This window comes from Oncorhynchus clarkii, chromosome 30 (assembly GCF_045791955.1).
Source record: "Oncorhynchus clarkii lewisi isolate Uvic-CL-2024 chromosome 30, UVic_Ocla_1.0, whole genome shotgun sequence".
NCBI classification, from domain to species: domain Eukaryota; kingdom Metazoa; phylum Chordata; class Actinopteri; order Salmoniformes; family Salmonidae; genus Oncorhynchus; species Oncorhynchus clarkii.
Genome location: NC_092176.1, coordinates 28,898,063 through 28,916,057, shown reverse-complemented (window position 1 = coordinate 28,916,057; position 17,995 = coordinate 28,898,063). Strand labels below are relative to the sequence as shown.

The window sequence follows — 17,995 nt, the reverse complement described above, 5'->3', positions numbered from 1 at the left end:
ATCCTATGTTTGGGAGGGCTGCAGGCTATGGAGGCTCTGAAAAGGAGGAAAGAAAACACATGACAGGTCCCTAAGCCCATGGCTCAGATAAAAATGGAAGCCTTTATCAATACAGAACTATATAACAGGTCTGCAAAGATTTCAGCTGGGGAGGTTTATGTTGCGGCGCTAAGAGGATTTCATAGGGAGACTCCATTGGTTCGGACATGCTTTAATGTGCTTGTTCTAAAAATGTACTAGGTTTGAATTGTGCTTGCTATGCTTGTGTAACTATGGTTCATGCTAGGGGTACTCAACTCTTACCCTATGAGGTCCAGAGCCTGCTGGTTCTCTGTTCTACCTGAAATTGAAACCACCTGGTGTTCCAGGTCTAAAGCGGGCCCTGATTAGAGGGGAACCATGAAAAAATGCAGTGGAACTAGCTTGGAGGTCCAGTTTATTTTGAGGGGTTTATACTATGTGTTATTGTGTCAGGGTAACCTTTATTTATTTACCCCTTTTTTGTGATATCCAATTGGTAGTTATAGTCTTGTCCAATCACTGCAACTCCTGTACAGACTCTGGAGAGGCAAAGGTCGAGAGCCATGCGTCCTCCGAAACACAACCCTACTAAGCTGCACTGCTTCTTGACACACTGCTTGCTTAACCCAGAAGCCAACCGCACCAATGTGTCGGAGGAAACACCGTCCAACTAGCAACCCGAGTCAGCGTGCATGCGCACCGGCCCGCCACAGGAGTCGCTAGAGCGCGATGGTATAACTCGGACTACGCTGCGACACAGCCCGGGATCGAACCTGAATCTGTAGTGACGCCTCTAGCACTGTGATGCAGCGCCTTAGATTGCTGCGCCACTCGGGAGGTTGTCAGGGTAACTGTTACATCAGCGTTTTCCAACTCCAGTCTTCCAGTACCCCCAACAGTACATATTTGTGTTGTGGCCCCAGACAAACACACCTGAATCTAATTGTCAGCTAATCATCAAGCCCTTGACAAGTTGAATTGGGTATTTTTGTCCGGGGCTGCAACAAAATGTGTGCTGTTGCGGGTACTGGAAGACTGGAGTTGGGAAACACTGCTGTACATATAATATTATTTTTGAAGCAGGTCTGATGTGAAGCTTGTTAGTGGGGATGATGATGCTCAAGCCGAGGTTCTCCCAACCCTCTCCTCAGGGAAAACCTGATTAACTGGTATCTGATTTAATTAGTCAACTTATCCACAAGCCTTTGACTAATTAAATCAGGTGTGCCAGTTTAGGTTTAAAACTAAAATATTAAATGAGACCCTGCTCCAACCAACTTTTTTTGTTAGCAGTATTAGGCATTACACACAACAGAGAGAGTCTTGGAAGGCTGCCTATTTCATCTGTTATGCACTTTCAATATCCAAGCAGAGAGCCAGAGGACAGGGAGAACAGAATCACATTAGGCACTCACTGATTGGGGCAAAGTGTCAGGCCTCCTAAAAGCCTAATGTATTTTTACCACATTATTGATTAGTACTACCAGACAGCTATGTGTATAGTAAATATTTGATCCAGTCCCATCCCACTCCCTTAAAGATCTCTCAACAACAGTTAGGGCACTCTAAGGACTCCAAGGACTGAGCACCAGAGGTCCTGTATATGTCCTCTGTACATTGTTTCTTTCTCCAAAGAACATTTGATCCAGACAGTAACTTCACTTACTGGCTGTTTCTTTCCCCCATGCAGGGCTGAAGGTGCGTGAGGTGTTGATCAACGTGTCCCGTCAACAGGTGGAGGACTTCCACGGCCCAGAGGACTACTGGTGTCTATGTGTGGCCTGGAGCCACCTAGGCACCTCCAAGAGCCGCAAGGCCACGGTCCACATCGCATGTGAGTAGCCTACTACAGTATTGTATCACCCATAGTAGTTTTTCCCAATCCTATTCCTGGGGACCCAAAGGGGTGTTTTTGTCTAGCACTTTATTCTTGATTCAACTAACCAACTCATCAAGCCTTTAGTTTAATCAGGTGGGTTAATGTTAGAGCAAAAACTAAAACGTGCACCCTTTTTGGTCCCCAGGACCAGGATTAGGAAACACTGACCTATAGAACTTACATGGTAAAATAACAGTTAAATAAAATAAAAATAATGACCTGAAATGATATTCAGGTCAGTTATGCCATTGTGGGTGGACTGGTGTCATTTCGAGTGTCCCCGTGAGTTTACCAGTCAAATTTCTATGGTCAGAGACCGAGTTTCTATGTCCGTTCTACTCATTATATTTATAAAGCACCTCAGTCTCACATTATGGCTCGTGGCCAAAACTGTACTGCAGGACTAGATGGATAGAAAGCCGACGTGCAACTTAGCAAAAAAATTATCCCCATGACATATACTTTTAAGTTTAATGGGCATATATGTATGAATATGTACTCATCAGCCAATGTAGTCTATCCTCCAAATAACCTTGGCAACCTGCAGACAGATGGAGCCGGGGAGGCAGGAAGGAAAGGAGACCACCTCCTGGTTCATTCAGACCCGTTCCTCACTCCCAAGGTTGATGTCATGTCCAAACTAAGGACAGGGTAAGGCAGGGAGAGTCAGTGGCAAGTGGTGTTAGTGATGGGGAGATTGAGGGCAGGCTGGGCATGGGGTGGACTGACAGCAGGGTGTTATCTCCCCACACAGACCTGAGGAAGAACTTTGAGCAGGACCCCCAGGGGAAGGAAGTTCCAATCAAAGGGATGATCGTGCTGCACTGCCGCCCCCCAGAGGGAGTGCCAGCAGCAGAGGTAAGACCCCAGCTTCCCAGCCCTTAACAGTTATGACCCCTCCAACAGTGTAGGAGCCTCTCTGTGCAGGGAACAGCTTACCTTACACTCCAGGCTGTTGAGAGGCTCTAGAATAAAGCATTTCAACTCTTATGCAGCAAGGGGAAAACTGTCTGCTTTGAACACATATTTATTCCCGACTGTGTTGTGTCAGCGGTAGGCATACACTACACACTGTGATTTTTTTTTACGATGACAGTGTTATTGGATGCACTGTCCAAAATAAATGTGCATACAGTATTATTGAAATGCAGTGTCTAGAGTTAATCAGTATGAACTATAGCTCTGTGGTGCATGTGTGGGTTTGAGTGGATTTTGGCTGTGGGTAACCTGTGAGTTATGAATGATTCAGCGTGGAGAGGATGGTGGGGGTGATGCCAGTCTGGTTTGTGTACCAAATGGCACCCTATTCCTCATGTAGTGCACTCCTTTCAATCAGAGCCCTATGGGCCCTGGTCAAAGGTAGTGCACTATATGGAATAGGGTTCCATTTGGGATGCAGACCAGGCTGAGAAGAGTCCAGAATCTCCTCTCCAGTCCTTTGTCAACATAAATGAGCTCAGCCAGAAGTGAATACTGTATAACACAGAGCAGGCGTTCACAGCCCAGACCATTGTACAGTACCCACCTCTTCATGAAATATTGAGATTGCAAGTGTAGTGTGAGGTTTTTGGGACCCTTTTTTCAGCAGGCTGGCTGACTGTGGGATGGATGCTGCTCCCGCTCCTGCTCGCACCCCTCTCAGCTGTAATAGAATGCGAGTTGGTGTCTTTGATGCACTGTAAACATCCCTCTGGAGGAACGTGTTCAGAAACTCCTTCGGTCAGCAATGATGTCGAGGCAAGCTAATAAGTCGCTCGGAATTGGATACATTTTGCATCATTGTGGCTGAGACCGCTTATATTAGCCTGTGCCTGGCACTTTGGGAGAGGCTGAGATTGTCTCCTAGCTCGGCTCTCTGGAACATTACTTGCATAAGGGAAACGTAACACTGGATTTACTGCTCTGCTCTCAACTTGGCTCTCCATCTCACTTCAAATTTTTTCAGGCACACATTTTCTATTTATTTTTATTTTTTTCTACCCCCTTTTTTCTCCCCAATTTCATAGTATCCAATTGTTAGTAGTTACTGTCTTGTCTCATCGCTACAACTCTCGTACGGGCTCGCGAGAGTCGAAGGTCGAGAGTCATGCGTCCTCCGAAACACAACCCAACCAAGCTGCACTACTTTTTAACACAGCGCGCATCCAACCAGGAAGCCAGCTGCACCAATTTGTCGGAGGAAACACCGTACACCTAGCGACCTGGTCAGCGTGCACTGCGCCCGGCCCACCACAGGAGTCGCTAGTGCGCGATGAGACAAGGATATCCCTACCGGCCAAACCCTCCCTAACCCGGACGACGCTAGGCCAATTGTGCGTCGCCCCATGGACCTCCCGGTCGCGGCCGGCTGCGAAAGAGCCTGGGCTCGAACTCAGAGTCTCTGGTGGCACAGCTAGCACTGCGATGCAGTGCCTTAGACCACTGCGCCACCCAGGAGCAGGCACACATTTTCAAGTGAGGCTGTTAAGTGAGTTGCTTTGAAAACACACTGCATTTTGGCATTTTATTCTCATTCAAATCAGATATCTATGGACATTGCAAATGTGCTGAAGCAAAGAGCAAGTCAATACTCTTAATTTTACGTTTAAGATTAAGTTTCAGAGGTCGTTTTTAAATTTCACTTCATAAGGGGTTTCATTAAATAATGAACCCATTCTAGGATCATCTGAAAGGAAAGTGAAATGAACAGTCAAACTATAAACCACCACACTTAATTTATGGAATGAAAATATCTTAATGTGAAATTAAACACATTGAACAGTCTCAGAAATGGGAACCCAGACCATGACACAAAATACTGAACAATTTCAGGGCTGCATCCCAAATGGCACCCCATTCTCTAGTAGTACTACTTTTGACCAGGGCCCATGGAGCACTACATAGGGTATCATCTGGGATGCACAAGATGATAATTCCAAGTGTTTCAAATGTAATTATTCATAAATGGGAAAAAAAAATCACATTTAAATCACAGAGAAAAGAACACTGGCGTGCTGCTGTGATTATTTGTACTACATTCTACCTCCAATACTGCTTTTGACTAATTTAGCCAATTGAAGTGAAAAGGAACAAAAGGCACTAAAACAGCTTGTTAAACTCTTAGTACATTTCCATTGTGGCAAACAATAAATATATTACATTCCACATGTAATTGCCTTCCTTTCTTGTTAGTTTCTTCCAAAATACACAGACTTTACTATTGCCATCAAAGTAATTGGGTGATACTATTGATTCACTGTAACTAATTTCAGTGAATGAGCTACTTTTTGCTACAAAACCATTCCACATTCAGCCTTATGTGCTCACTTCGAGGCAAGCAACACTGAACCATGCATGAGAGCACCAGCTGTTCCCTCCTACTTTGATTTTGCTCACCAATGTCTAAATGACTATCGTCCCCCGTAGCACTCACATCTGTAGCCATGAAATGCTTTGAAATGCTGGCCACGGCACACATCAACATCATCCCAGACACCATGGACCCACTACAATTCACATACCGCCCTAACAGATCCACAGATGACGCAAACTCTATTGCATTCAACACAGCCTTCTCCCACCTGAACAAGAGGAACACCTATGTGAGAATGCTGTTAATTGATTACAGCTGTATTCAACAACATAGCGCCCTCCAAACTCATCACTAAAATCAGGACCCTGGAAATAAACACCTCCCTCTGCAGCTGGATCTTGGACTACCAAAACATTTCTGCAGTATTGAAGGTCCCCAAGAACACAGTGGCCTCAATCATTCTTAAATGGAAGAAGTTTGCAACCACAAAGACTCTTCCTAGAGCTTGCCGCCTGGCTAAACTGAACCATCGGGGCTGAAGGGCTTTGGTCAGGGAGGTGACCAAGAACCCTCTGACAGAGCTCCAGAGTTCCTCTGTGGCGATGGGAGAACCTTACAGAAGAACAACCATGTTTGCAGCACTCCACCAATCAGGCATTTATGGTGGAGTAGCCAGACGGAAGCCACTCTTCAATAAAAGGCACATGGCAACCCACTTGGAGTTTGCCAAAAAGCACCGAATGAGTCTCTGACCATGAGAAACAAGATTCTCTGATCTGATGAAATTAAGATTGAACTCTTTGGCTTGAATGTAAAGTGTCATGTCTGGAGGAAACCTGGCACCATCCCTCCGGGGAAGCATGGTGCTGGTAGCCTCATGCTGTGGGGATGTTTTTCAGTGGCAAGGACTGGGAGACTAGTCAGGATCGAGGGAAAGATGAATGGAGCAAAGTACAGAGAGATCCTTGATGAAAACCTGCTCCAGAGCTCTCAGGACCTCAGACTGGGGCGAAGGTTCACCTTCCAACAGGACAACGCACACAGCTAATACAACGTAGGAGTGGCTTTGGGACAAGCCTCTGAATGTCCTTGAGAGGCCCAGCCAGAACCCGGACTTGAACACGATCGAACATCTCTGGAGAGACATTAAAATAGCTGTGAAGTGACGCTCTCCATCCAACCTGACAGAGCTTGAGAGGATCTGCAGAGAAGAATGGGAGAAACACCCAAAAAACACAGGTGTACCAATGTTGTACCCAAGAAGACATGAGGCTGTTATCGCTGCCAAAGGTGCTTCAGCAAAGTACTGAGTAAATCTGAGTAAATCTTTAACCTGGAGTTGGTCTCTCTTTGCTGCTATAACAGCCTCTACTGTTCTGGGAAGGCTTTCCACTAGATGTTAGAACATTGCTGCGGGGACTTGCTGCCATTCAGCCACGAGCATTAGTGAAGTCAGCACTGATGTTGGTGATTAGGCCTGGCTCACAGTCGCGGTTTCAATTCATCCCAAAGGAGTTCGATAGGGTTGAGGTCCTGGCTCTGTGCAGGCCAGTCAAGTTCTTCCACACCAATCTGAACAAACCATTTCTGTATGGACCTCGCTTTGTGCATGGAGGCATTGTCATGCTGAAACAGGAAAGGGCCTTTGACCAACTGACTTCTTGATAAGGTGGAATTCTATGACGGTGCCATGTTGAAAGTCACTGAGCTTTTCAGTAAAGCCATTCTACTGCCAATTGTCTATGGAGGGCCTCCCGGGTGGCGTGGTTGGTCTAAGGCACTACTACCAATTGATTACCACGTAATTGGGTAGAATAAAAGGGCAATTATTTTTTATATAAAAACATATATATTTTTTAATTGCCTATGGAGCAATGTTCCAACAAGTAAGCATGCCAGTGTGCTCGATTTTTATACACATGTCAGCAACGGGTGTGGCTGAAATAGCCGAATTCACTAACTTGAAAGGGTGTCCACATACTTACGTATGTGTGTATGTGTGTGTGTGTTATACAGTGGCCATATCTACCTCAATTACCAAGTTATTGTTACTCATTGTGTATTTATTCCTTGTGTTAATATTGTGCTATTCTGTCAACAACAACAAAAATCTCTCTGCATTTTTGGGAAGGGCCCGTAAGTAAGCATCTCCCTGTTATTCTACACCTGTTGTTTATGAGGCATGTGACAAATACAATTTTATTTGATTTTATTATGTGCCATCATGCTTCTTTCCAATTCCCTAGCTCTGCCCCCGCTGTTAATTCCGCACAGGTCAGAGCAAACTCTCCAAGAGAAAATGATGAGTTTCATTATTAAGCCAAGCAATTACATTCCCCAGTGTGGTCGGGCAGTGCAGTAAAGAGCTCAATTTTCTTTCCTAAGATAAGACAGATCTGGGTGGAATAGTATTGTGGTGCTGCCACGTTGCTCAGGGGAGGAGAGGCGGTATTTGGGAAGCAACAGGAAGGCGGACTGGCTACACAACCGTGCTTTGTCTTCCCTATCTTTTTTTGATTAACCCTCCTGAGTGGCAAACACATTAGCGGTGGAGATAGCTCCGACACAGCCCTCCCCTCCCCTGTCTGCATGTATGTCTGGTTCACACAGATATGAACACATAGAGGCATGCAAAGTTCAAAGACTTTGATTCGGCTCAATCTGTGTGTGCGTGTGTGCGTCTTCGTGCGTGTGTGTGTGTGCGGGTGCGTCTTTGTGCTTGTGTGTGTACATCTCTGTTCGTAAACCTCGGGGTGGATTACTAACACACTTGGCGTTCGCTACTGACTCGGTGTTCAGTGGGGCTACATGACATCTCCCAGTCCCTGGGGCTCGTCTGTCATAGTTGTTTAATTCTTGTAATTGTCTTGATGAGATACACAGGAATGAAAAAAGTTACCCCACCCACACTGTCACAAGCTCCACCACGTGTATCTATAGACCTTCCATGGCTCCTCAGCACAGTTGGCTGAAGGGGAGCACTACTAACTCTGTGTCTCAGATGACACCCTATTGCCTATGTAGTGCACTACTTTTGACTAGGGCCCATAAGGGTCTAGTCAAAAGCAGTGAGCTATATAGGCAAAAGGGTGCAGTTTGGACACAGCCTGTGATTCCCTCAGAGAATCAGCCATGACATGATGCATCAGCATTTCTATGCTTTTACCTGTTGAGCTATAGTAGGTTCCCAGGATAGTAGGGAAGGGACAAAGACACAGCCATATACTAGAGCCTCACCTAGAATGTGAGTGTCACCTAGAAAATAAAATTTGCACACTCTCATGGCTACAATGCAATACATTTAATATAACAACATTTTCACAGCTATGCTGCCGATTGTCACCCACCTACTGTATAGGTCTCAGATTTGTATCTTTATTCGGCATGATGACAGCTGATCTTCCTGGGGTCCAAAGACATTACAAACATAAGACTTTACAAGATGTTACTGTCACCGAGGTTTCAGTGTCCTCTCCGCTCTGCTCCAGGAGATCAGAGGTCCTCCCACGTCCCCACAGATACACATGGCCTCGGCCTGGAACCCGGTTCTCCATCAAGCCTGTGACACTGATGGCCACCTCCTAATTGAAACAAATGTGCCAATTAGGCAATTCATCTCTCACATCCTCCGCCACACACTTACAGGGCTAATTTGTATTTGTCCCCGCCACACTTTCTTTTTTCTTCTCCTTCCATTTCTGCCGGGTGGATCTTTTCATCATTACCCTAAGGATGTTAGCAGTGGCAGGCGACAGCCCGGTAATGTAGAGCAGGTCCTACAGCTCAGTGAGGGCCGGGCGGATTGTGCCACGCATTAATTGCCTCTTTCAACTCGCAAATTTCCCCTGATGAAATTGAAATAAATACATAAAGAGGGAAACACTCCTCTGCCACCGCTACCGCCGGCTCTCTTCCAGTGACAGATTGTTTTAATCATGAAACATTAGAGTCAATCCCCAGTCTTTTCCTCCCCTTATCTTCCTACTTTAGTACATTAACTGCTTGCCTCTGATGCCATCTTGCTAAAGGGTATCTTTTAATTGCGCCTTGGAATCTGGAATCCATTGAAGGGGATTTCCAAGTCTTGTTTAAAGTGAAGGGAAACAAGGCTTCAGCTATTCCTAGTTCTCCTGTTTCTAGGTCATAAAGTATGGTACTCATTGACGTCAGAGAGGTTGTACATCAGAGTAGATCTGCGGGGGAGAATACAATAGGCCTATCTATGAAATATGATTGTGTGTGTATAAATATGTGCATGCAGTGCAATACACTGTGTGCTAGATATTTGGGACACCAGCTCTTTCCATGATATAGACTGACCATGTGAATCCAGGTGAAGCTATGATCCCTTGTTGATATCACTTGTTAAATCCACTTCAATAAGTGTAGATTTGTATTTGTATTTATTATGGATCCCTATTAGCCAAGGCAGCAGCTACTCTTCCTGGGGCAAAAAAATTAAGGCAGTTATACATTTTAAAAACATTGCAATACATTCATAACAGATTTCACAACATATTAAGTGTGTGCCTTCAGGCCTCTACTATACTACCACATATCTATAACACAAAATCCATCTATACATGTGTGTATAGTGCGTATGTTATTGTGTGTTTGTATGCATGTGTCTATTGTCGTGTCTTTGGCATCATTAAACTGAAGACTGTTAGTTTATCAAATCAATTCTCTGTAATTATTATTACGTGATTAACTAATCAGGTAAATGTAATTAACTAGGAAGTCGGGGCACCAAGGAAAATATTCAGATTACAAAGTTACAAGTTTCCTAATATAACTTTCAGATATTTTAATATCTGATCAATTAGACTTCTAATTAATGAGTTATTCTTTACCTCACGTTAGTCTCATTCCAAACATCGAAAATTGTTGGTTATCTGCACGAACCCAGTCTTCACTATGAGTCATCCATACATCAATTGTCTCAATCATTTATTTATTAACTAACTAAATAGTCACAGAAATGCACACGCAAACAAACAAAGTAGATTTGGTTACAAGGAAATGATAGGGGATGTGCCCTGGTGGGCTAAACCGGCATCGGGGCTTGGTAGACAAAGAGACTGAGAAGGGCGTGAAAGATGCTACAAAGTTGACAATTATAACCATTGAAATGCTCATCCTTGAACACATGAACGCTCATTCATTCGGGAATAATTGCAATCAATATATATATTTACACTCAGTGTGTCGTCGTGATCTCTGTTGGAAGTTCATCCGCCCCTCTCTCTGCATCTCTGGAGTCTTTGGTTAGAATGGCTACTTCAGAGTAACATTCAGAAATGTTGTTATAGAATAGATGTTTCTGCGGTTGTCGGCCTTTGCATTCAATGGTATAGAATTCCTTGCTGCAGACTTTTAATTAGTATCAAAGATTTGCTCTTATTCTGTCGGATCGATAGTCTCAGAGTTGAACCTTTCTAGGGTAGGCATTCCGCTAGCGGAACCCCTCGACAACATTCCGCTGAAAAGGAAGCGCGTGAAATTCAATTTTTTTTTTTAAATATGTAACTTTCACACATTAACAAGTCCAATACAGCAAATGAAAGATAAACATCCTGTTAAACCTCTTACTTCTACCCCCTCCTTTTTCGAACATTCTGTTAAAAATCGCGCAACTTTTCAGCGTCCTGCTACTCATGCCAGGAATATAGTAGATGCATATGATTATTATGTGTGGATAGAAAACACTCTGAAGTTTCTAAAACTGGTTAAATCACGGCTGTGACTATAACAGATTGTGTGTTTCATTGAAAAACGCAAGAAAAACTGCTCTCTGAAAGCTAAAAATAATTTCCATAAGTCACTTTCATGGGTTGTTAAAAGAGGACAAAATGGACCGATTTAAACGAAAAAAAGACCCAATAGTGATGTTTATGGGGCATATAGGAGTGCCAAGAAAGAAGCTTGTCAAAGGTAATGAATGTTTTATATTTTATTTCTGCGTTTTGTGCTGCGTCGGATAAGCAGAGTCTTTGTTTACGTCGCATTCAGGCATTTTGAGGTGGTGCATGCTATCAGATAATAGCTTCTCATGCTTTCGCCGAAAAGCATTTTAAAAATCTGACTTGTTGGCTAGGTTCACAACGAGTGTAGCTTTAATTCAATACCCTGCTTGTGAATTTTGATCAAGGTTTGAGTTTTAACGAGTACATTTAGCATTTAGCGTAGCGCATTTGCATTTCCAGGTGCCTACTTGAGACATATGCGTCTCAAGTAGAATGAAGAATCTACCCATCATGTCCGATTTCAAAAATGCTTTCCGACGAAAGCACAACATATGATTATGTTAGGTCATAGCCAAGTCAAAACAACACACAGGCATTTTTCTAGGAAAAGATAGGAGTCACAAAAAGCAGAAATATATATAAAATGAATCAGTAATCTTTGATGATCTTCATCAGATGACACTCATAGGACATCATGTTACACAATACATGTATGTTTTGTTCGATAAAGTCCATATTTATATCCAAAAATCTCAGTTTACATTGGCGCGTTACGTGCAGTAATGTTTTGATTCTAAAACATCCTGTGATTTTGCAGAAATACTCATAATAAACATTGATAAAAGATACAGCTGTTATTCACAGAATTAAAGATAGACTTATCCTTAATGCAACCTCTGTGTCAGATTTCAAAAAAACTTTACGGAAAAAGCATAATCTGAGAACGGAGCTCAGAGCCCAATCCAGCCAGAGAAATATCCGCCATTTTGGAGTTAACAGAAGTTAGAAATTACACCATAAATATTCACTTACCTTTGATGATTTTCATCAGAAGGCACTCCCAGGAATCCCAGTTCGACAATAAATGACTGATTTGTTCCATAAAGTTCCATAAAGTCCATCATTTATGTCCAAATAGCCACTTGTTGTTAGCGTGTTCAGCCCAGTAATCCATTTTCATGAGGCGCAGGCACTTCGTCCAGACAAAAACTCGAAAAGTTCCATTACAGTCCTTTAGAAACATGTCAAAAGATATATGGAATCAATCTTTAGGATGTTTTTAACGTAAAACATCAATAATGTTTCAACCGAAGAATTTCTATGTCTGAAGAAAAGCACTGGAACGAGAGGTAACTCTGTCGGGAGCACGCGTCATGAGACCAAGGCACTATGCCAGCCCACTGACTCAAACAGGTCTCATGAGCCCCTCCTTTATAGTAGAATTCTCATTCAAGTTTCTAAAGACGGTTGACATCTAGTGGAAGCCGTAGGAAGTGCAACTTTATCCATATCCCAATGTGTATTCGTTAGGCCAAGCTTTGAAAAACTACAAACCTCAATGTCCCACTTCCTGGTTGGATTTGTCTCAGGTTTTCTCCTGCCATATGAGTTCTGTTGTACTCACAGACATCATAGAAACGTCAGTGTTTTCTATCCAATACTAATAATAATGTGCATATATTAGCATCTGTGACAGAGTAGAAGGCAGTTTACTCTGGGCACGCTATTCCTCCAAAAGTGAAAATGCTATCCCAAAAAGGTTATCTACGTGGTATGGTTAAAAGATTCAGCAGTCTATGCAAACCTTAGCCCTCTCGTGGTAATCGAGGTAAGCTGGTCTAAAGGGAATTCCTTCCTGTGGGGGTTATATTCTTAACAGTAGAAAGGGGCTGTCCCATGATGCCAGATCAATGTCTGTGCTGATGGGGCGGGCCAATGATTTAGTTAAATCCAATTCCCTTGAAAGTGTTCCTTCATTAAACAGTTTATAATCACATTACATCATTTCACAAATAGTTTCATCTTTACTCATTCATTTTATACAACAATTAGATGCAAGCCTCACAACTCAGATTCTTGTATAAACAGAGTTATGGTAATGTGGCTGTATTGTTTCAAACATTTTTAGAAAACAGACCTGTTCGTAGCTGGATTCTTCCCCGACCGTGTACACCTTCTCCAAAACATGGACATTGTTCAGTTCTCAAGTTCTGTGATGAGGAAAAGGTTCCTTTGTTCTCCTGTGAGCCTCACCCCCTCTCTACTCTGGCCATGAGGAGAGAACTACTCTAGGATTTTATGGCCTGCCTAACAGAGAGTGGGTGTAGGGGGAAGAGAGAGAGGTGATGAGAGAGAGAGAGGGGGATGGTGCTCGCTGTACCCAAAGAGGGCCACGTCATGACACTGTTTGTGTTGCTTTACAGTCCCCACTGTTCCATAAGGTCTATTTTTATCTGTTTTTTTAAATCAAATTTTACTGCTGGCATGAGTTACTTGATGTGGAATAGAGTTTCATGTAGTCATTGCGCTATGTGGTACTGTGCACCTCCCATAGTCTGTTCTAGACTTGGGGACCTTGCCACCCATTCCTCTTGTGGGGTATGCATGGGAGTCCGAGCTGTGCGCCAGTAGTTCAAACAGACAGCTCTGTGCATTCAACATGTCAATACCTCTCATAAATTAAAGTAGTGATGAAGTCGATCTCTCCTCCACTTTGAGCCAGGAGAGATTGACATGCATATCATTAAGCTCTCAGTGTGCATCCAAGGGCCAGCCATGCTCTGTTCTGAGCCATTTGCAATTTTCCTAAGTCCATTTGTGTTGCACCTGACCACACGACTGAACAGTAGTCCAATTCCGACAAAACTAGGGCCTGTAGGACCTGGCTTGTTGATAGTGCTGTTAAGAATGCAGAGCAGCGCTTTATTATAGACAGACTTCTCCCCATCCTAGCTAGTGTTATAAATTGATACAACTTATTTTTTTATTTCTTTAACCTTATTTAATTAGACAAGTCAGTTTAAGAACAAATTTGTCTTTACAATGCCGGCCTACACCGGCCAAACCCGGACGACGCTGTGCCGCACTATGAGAGGGCGAACAGCAGAGGGGTTAATGATGAGACTCCCAATCAAGGCCAGTTGTGATACAGCCTGGATTTGAACCAGGGTGTCTGAAGTAACGCATCTAGCACTGAGATGCAGTGCCTTAGACCGCTGCACCAAATATGTTTTGACCATGACCTCATCTTGCTCAATTTCCACATTATTCATTGCAATATTGAGTTGAGGTTCAGGGTTTAGTGAATGATTTGTCCCAATTACATTGCTTAGATTTTTTTTTTTTATATTTAGGACTAACTTATTCCTTGTCACCCATTCTGAAACTAACTACTGTCATTCCAGTCGCTGTGGTAGCTGATGAGTGTAGTGTTGGGTCATTTGCATACATGGACACACTGGCTTTATTCAAAACCTGTCGTTAGTAAAGATTGAGAAAAGTAAGGGGCCTAGACACCTGCCCTGTGGAATTCCTGAGTCTTCCTGGATTTTGTTGTAGAGGCTTCCATTAGACAGCTAACTTTTTATCCACAATATAGCAGGGGGTGTAAAGCCATAACACAAGTTTTTCCAAGCAACAGACTATGATCTATAATGTCAAAAGCCGCATTGAAGTCTAATAAAACAGCCCCCACAGTCTTTTTATCATCAATTTATCTCAGCCAATCATCATCGTCATTTGTGTAAGTGCTGTGCTTGTTGAATGTCTTTACCTACATGCATGCTGAAAGTCTGTTGTCAATTTGTTTACTGTAAAATAGCATAGTATCTGGTCAAACACAATTTTTCCCAAAAGTTTACTAAGGGTTGTTAACAGGCTGATTGGTCGGCTATTTGAGGCAGTTAAGGGGGCTTTTTTCTATTCTTAGGTAGGGTAATAACTTTTGCTTAAATTGAAGATGTGGCAATATCGTCCGCTGTTATCCTCAGTAATTTTCCATCTTAAGTTTTCAGACACCGGTGGTTTAGCTTTGTCAAGCCCTGATCTGTTTCACTTATCCTTGTGATTATCTCCACCCCACTCCAGGTGTCGCCCATCTTCCCCATTATCCCCTGTGTATTTATACCCGTGTTCTTTGTTTGTCTGTTGCCAGTTCGTCCTGTTTGTCAATTCAACCAATGTTTTGTCTCAGCTCCTGCTTTTCCCCAGTCTCTCTTTTTCTCGCCCTCCTGGTTTTGACCCTTGCCTGCCCCAACTCTGAGCTGGAGCCTACGAATGGGCCACGGCTGACCCAGCAGACTTGCACCAGCTCCGCAACGCCATCTCCTCCCAAGGAGCCACCATTGGTTATGCACGAGGAGTTGCCTCGCGTTCTGATGGAAGGGTTCCAGGCCGTGACCTAACATCACAACCTAGCTTTGGACACATTGCGGGAGCAATTCCGTAGGTTGCCTACTATGCAGCCTACCACGACGGTATCCTCCCAGCCCCTCAGTAACCCGGCTGGTAGCAGCGCCGTCACCCCGGTTTTCCGGGAATCCCTTTTACCTCCCCCAGAGTGCCAGAATGGAGATGCTACAAGATGCTACAATGCAGGTGCTTCTACACCTGCATTGCTTGCTGTTTGGGGTTTTAGGCTGGGTTTCTGTACAGCACTTTGAGATATCAGCTGATGTAAGAAGGGCTATATAAATCGATTTGATTTGAGATTCCAAAACCTGCCGTGCCTTTCTCTCCCAGTGCTCCCTCGTTTTTGAGCTGCAGCCTTCTTCGTTCCCATCAGACTGCTCGGGGATAGCGTACATCATTACGCTGATGTCTGGGAGGGAACTTGCCTGGGCGGCCACAGCGGTGTGGGAGCAACAATCCACCGTCTGCCTCAGTCTGGAGGTATTTGTGGCGGAGGAGAGAAGTTTTCAAAGCTCCGGTGTCTGGGAGAGAGGCTGGCCAGAGGTTATTCCAGCTTTGGCAGGACTCCTTAAGTGTGGCAGACTATGCAGTGGATTTCCGCACGCTAGCAGCGGAGGGTGCCTGGAGCCCGGAAGAGCTGTTTGACACATTCCTGCATGGAGTATCAGAGGAAGTAAAGGATGAGCTTGCAGCCCGGGAACTACCGGTGAAGCTCACTCATTTGGTTTGACCATCCGGATCGATGGATGGCTACGGGAATGTAGGAGGGAGAAGAGGTCTGATAGAAGTCCCAATCGCTCACTCAAGGATCCCACCTTGTATCTGATGGACTCTGGAAGTCCCCGGTGTCTACGTCCCCGAGTGGATCTGAGCTTACCCGAGTTCCTCCAAGAGCCTCTAAAGATTGCCGATGTACCTCTTCCCGAGCCGATGCAGATCGTCAGGGCTAAGCTGTCTCCAGCCGAACACGTACGCAGACTTAACACCCAGCATTGTCTGTATGTGGTACTGCCGGTCATTATGTGTCAACCTGTCCCTTAAAGAGACCTAGCTCATTGGTAGGAATGAGTACCCAGGTGGGTCTTAAGGACAATTTAGCTTCTCCCCCTACTCGCCCCCCTCTCAATGCCACCCTGCTGTGGGGCGACCAGTTCAAGTCTCTCCAGATACTCATCGACTCGGGAGCCGATATGAGTCTGATGGACGTTACCCTGGTGTCCGAGCTGGGCTTCCCAACTCAACTCCTCTCCATTCCCATGAATGCGCTGGACGGGCGTTCTATAGACTGGGTCACCCACCATACCACCCCCATCAACCTACGAGTGTCGGGGAACGACAGCCAGACGATCCAAATCCTGCTAATTGAGTCTCCGCAGGTTCCTGTGGTATTGGGATTCTCTTGGCTCCAGCGACACAATCCCTCGATTGACTGGTCTACTGGTGCCATCATGGGCTGGAGCCCTTTCTGCCACACTCATTGCCTGAAATCAGCTCTGCCTGCCCCGGGACATCTTCTTGGGGGCTTGGAAATTGCCCTGGACCTCTCTGCCATTCCCGCGGAGTACCAGGACCTCTGGGAGGGGTTCAGTAAGTAAGTAAGGCCCGGGCCACTTCGCTTCCGCAACCCCGACCGGTACCCAAGGATGTTAAGCCGGATGCAATGGCACGCCGCTATAGCCTCACGGACACACTCCCGGAAGCCGAGAATTTCTCCCCTGCTCCAAGATCATTAACCCCTCTGCTGTTCGCCCTCTGTTGCCCCGTACCCTCTGTATACTTCCTACTTGAAATCAAATCAAATCAAACTTCATTTGTCACATGCGTCGAATACAACAAGTGTAGACCATTGTGTGAAATGCTTACTTACAAGCCCTTAACCAACAGTGCAGTTCAAGAAGAGTTAAGAAAATATTTACCAAATAGACTTAAGTAAAAAATAATCATAAAAAGTAACACGGAGGGCATAGCGGGAATTGTTATAAGCGTCCGGATTAGTCTCCTGCTCCTTGAAAGCTGCAGCTCTAGCCTTTAGCTCGATGCGGATGTTGTCTGTGATCCATGGCTTCTGGTTGGGATATGTACGTACGGTCACTGTGGGGATGCTGTCGTCGATGCACATATTGAAGAAGCCGGTAACTGAGTAGGTGCACTCTTCAATGCCATTTGATGAATCCCGAAACAAATTCCAGTATGTGCTTGGAAAACAGTCCTGTAGTGTAGCATCCGTGTCATCTGACCACTTCCGTATTGAGCAAGCCACTGGTACTTCCCGCTATAGTTTTTTCCTGTAAGCAGGAATCATGAGGATATAATTATGGTCAAATTTGACAAATGGAGGATGGGGGAGAGCTTTGTATGCAGCTCTGTGTGTGGAGTAAAGGTGGTCAAGGATTTTGTTCCTCTGGTTGCACATGTGACATGCTGGTTAAAATTTGGTAAAACTGATTTAAGTTTGCCTGCATTAAAGTCCCTGGCCACTAGGAGCGCCGCTTCTGGGTGAGCATTTTCTTGTTTGCTTATGGCCTTATCGCGTTGGTTGAGAGCGGTCTTAGTGCCAGCTTCGTTCTGTGGTGGTAAATAGACGGCTACGAATAATATAGATGAGAACACTCTTGGTAAATAGTGTGATCTACAGTTTATCATAAG

At 44.5% G+C, this 17,995-nt stretch overlaps 1 protein-coding gene across 3 annotated transcripts in view; it reads left to right on the top strand.

Annotated features, from left to right (window-relative positions):
• The window catches only part of LOC139389410 (netrin receptor UNC5D-like), a 231,479-nt gene that overhangs the window by 163,415 nt on the left and 50,069 nt on the right, over positions 1-17,995 (top strand). For all 3 annotated transcript variants that reach the window (XM_071136151.1, XM_071136152.1, XM_071136150.1), the window contains exons 3-4: positions 1,712-1,855; positions 2,655-2,758. In XM_071136151.1, coding sequence (XP_070992252.1) covers positions 1,712-1,855; positions 2,655-2,758 — 248 coding nt within the window. The remainder of the gene's footprint in view (positions 1-1,711; positions 1,856-2,654; positions 2,759-17,995) is intronic.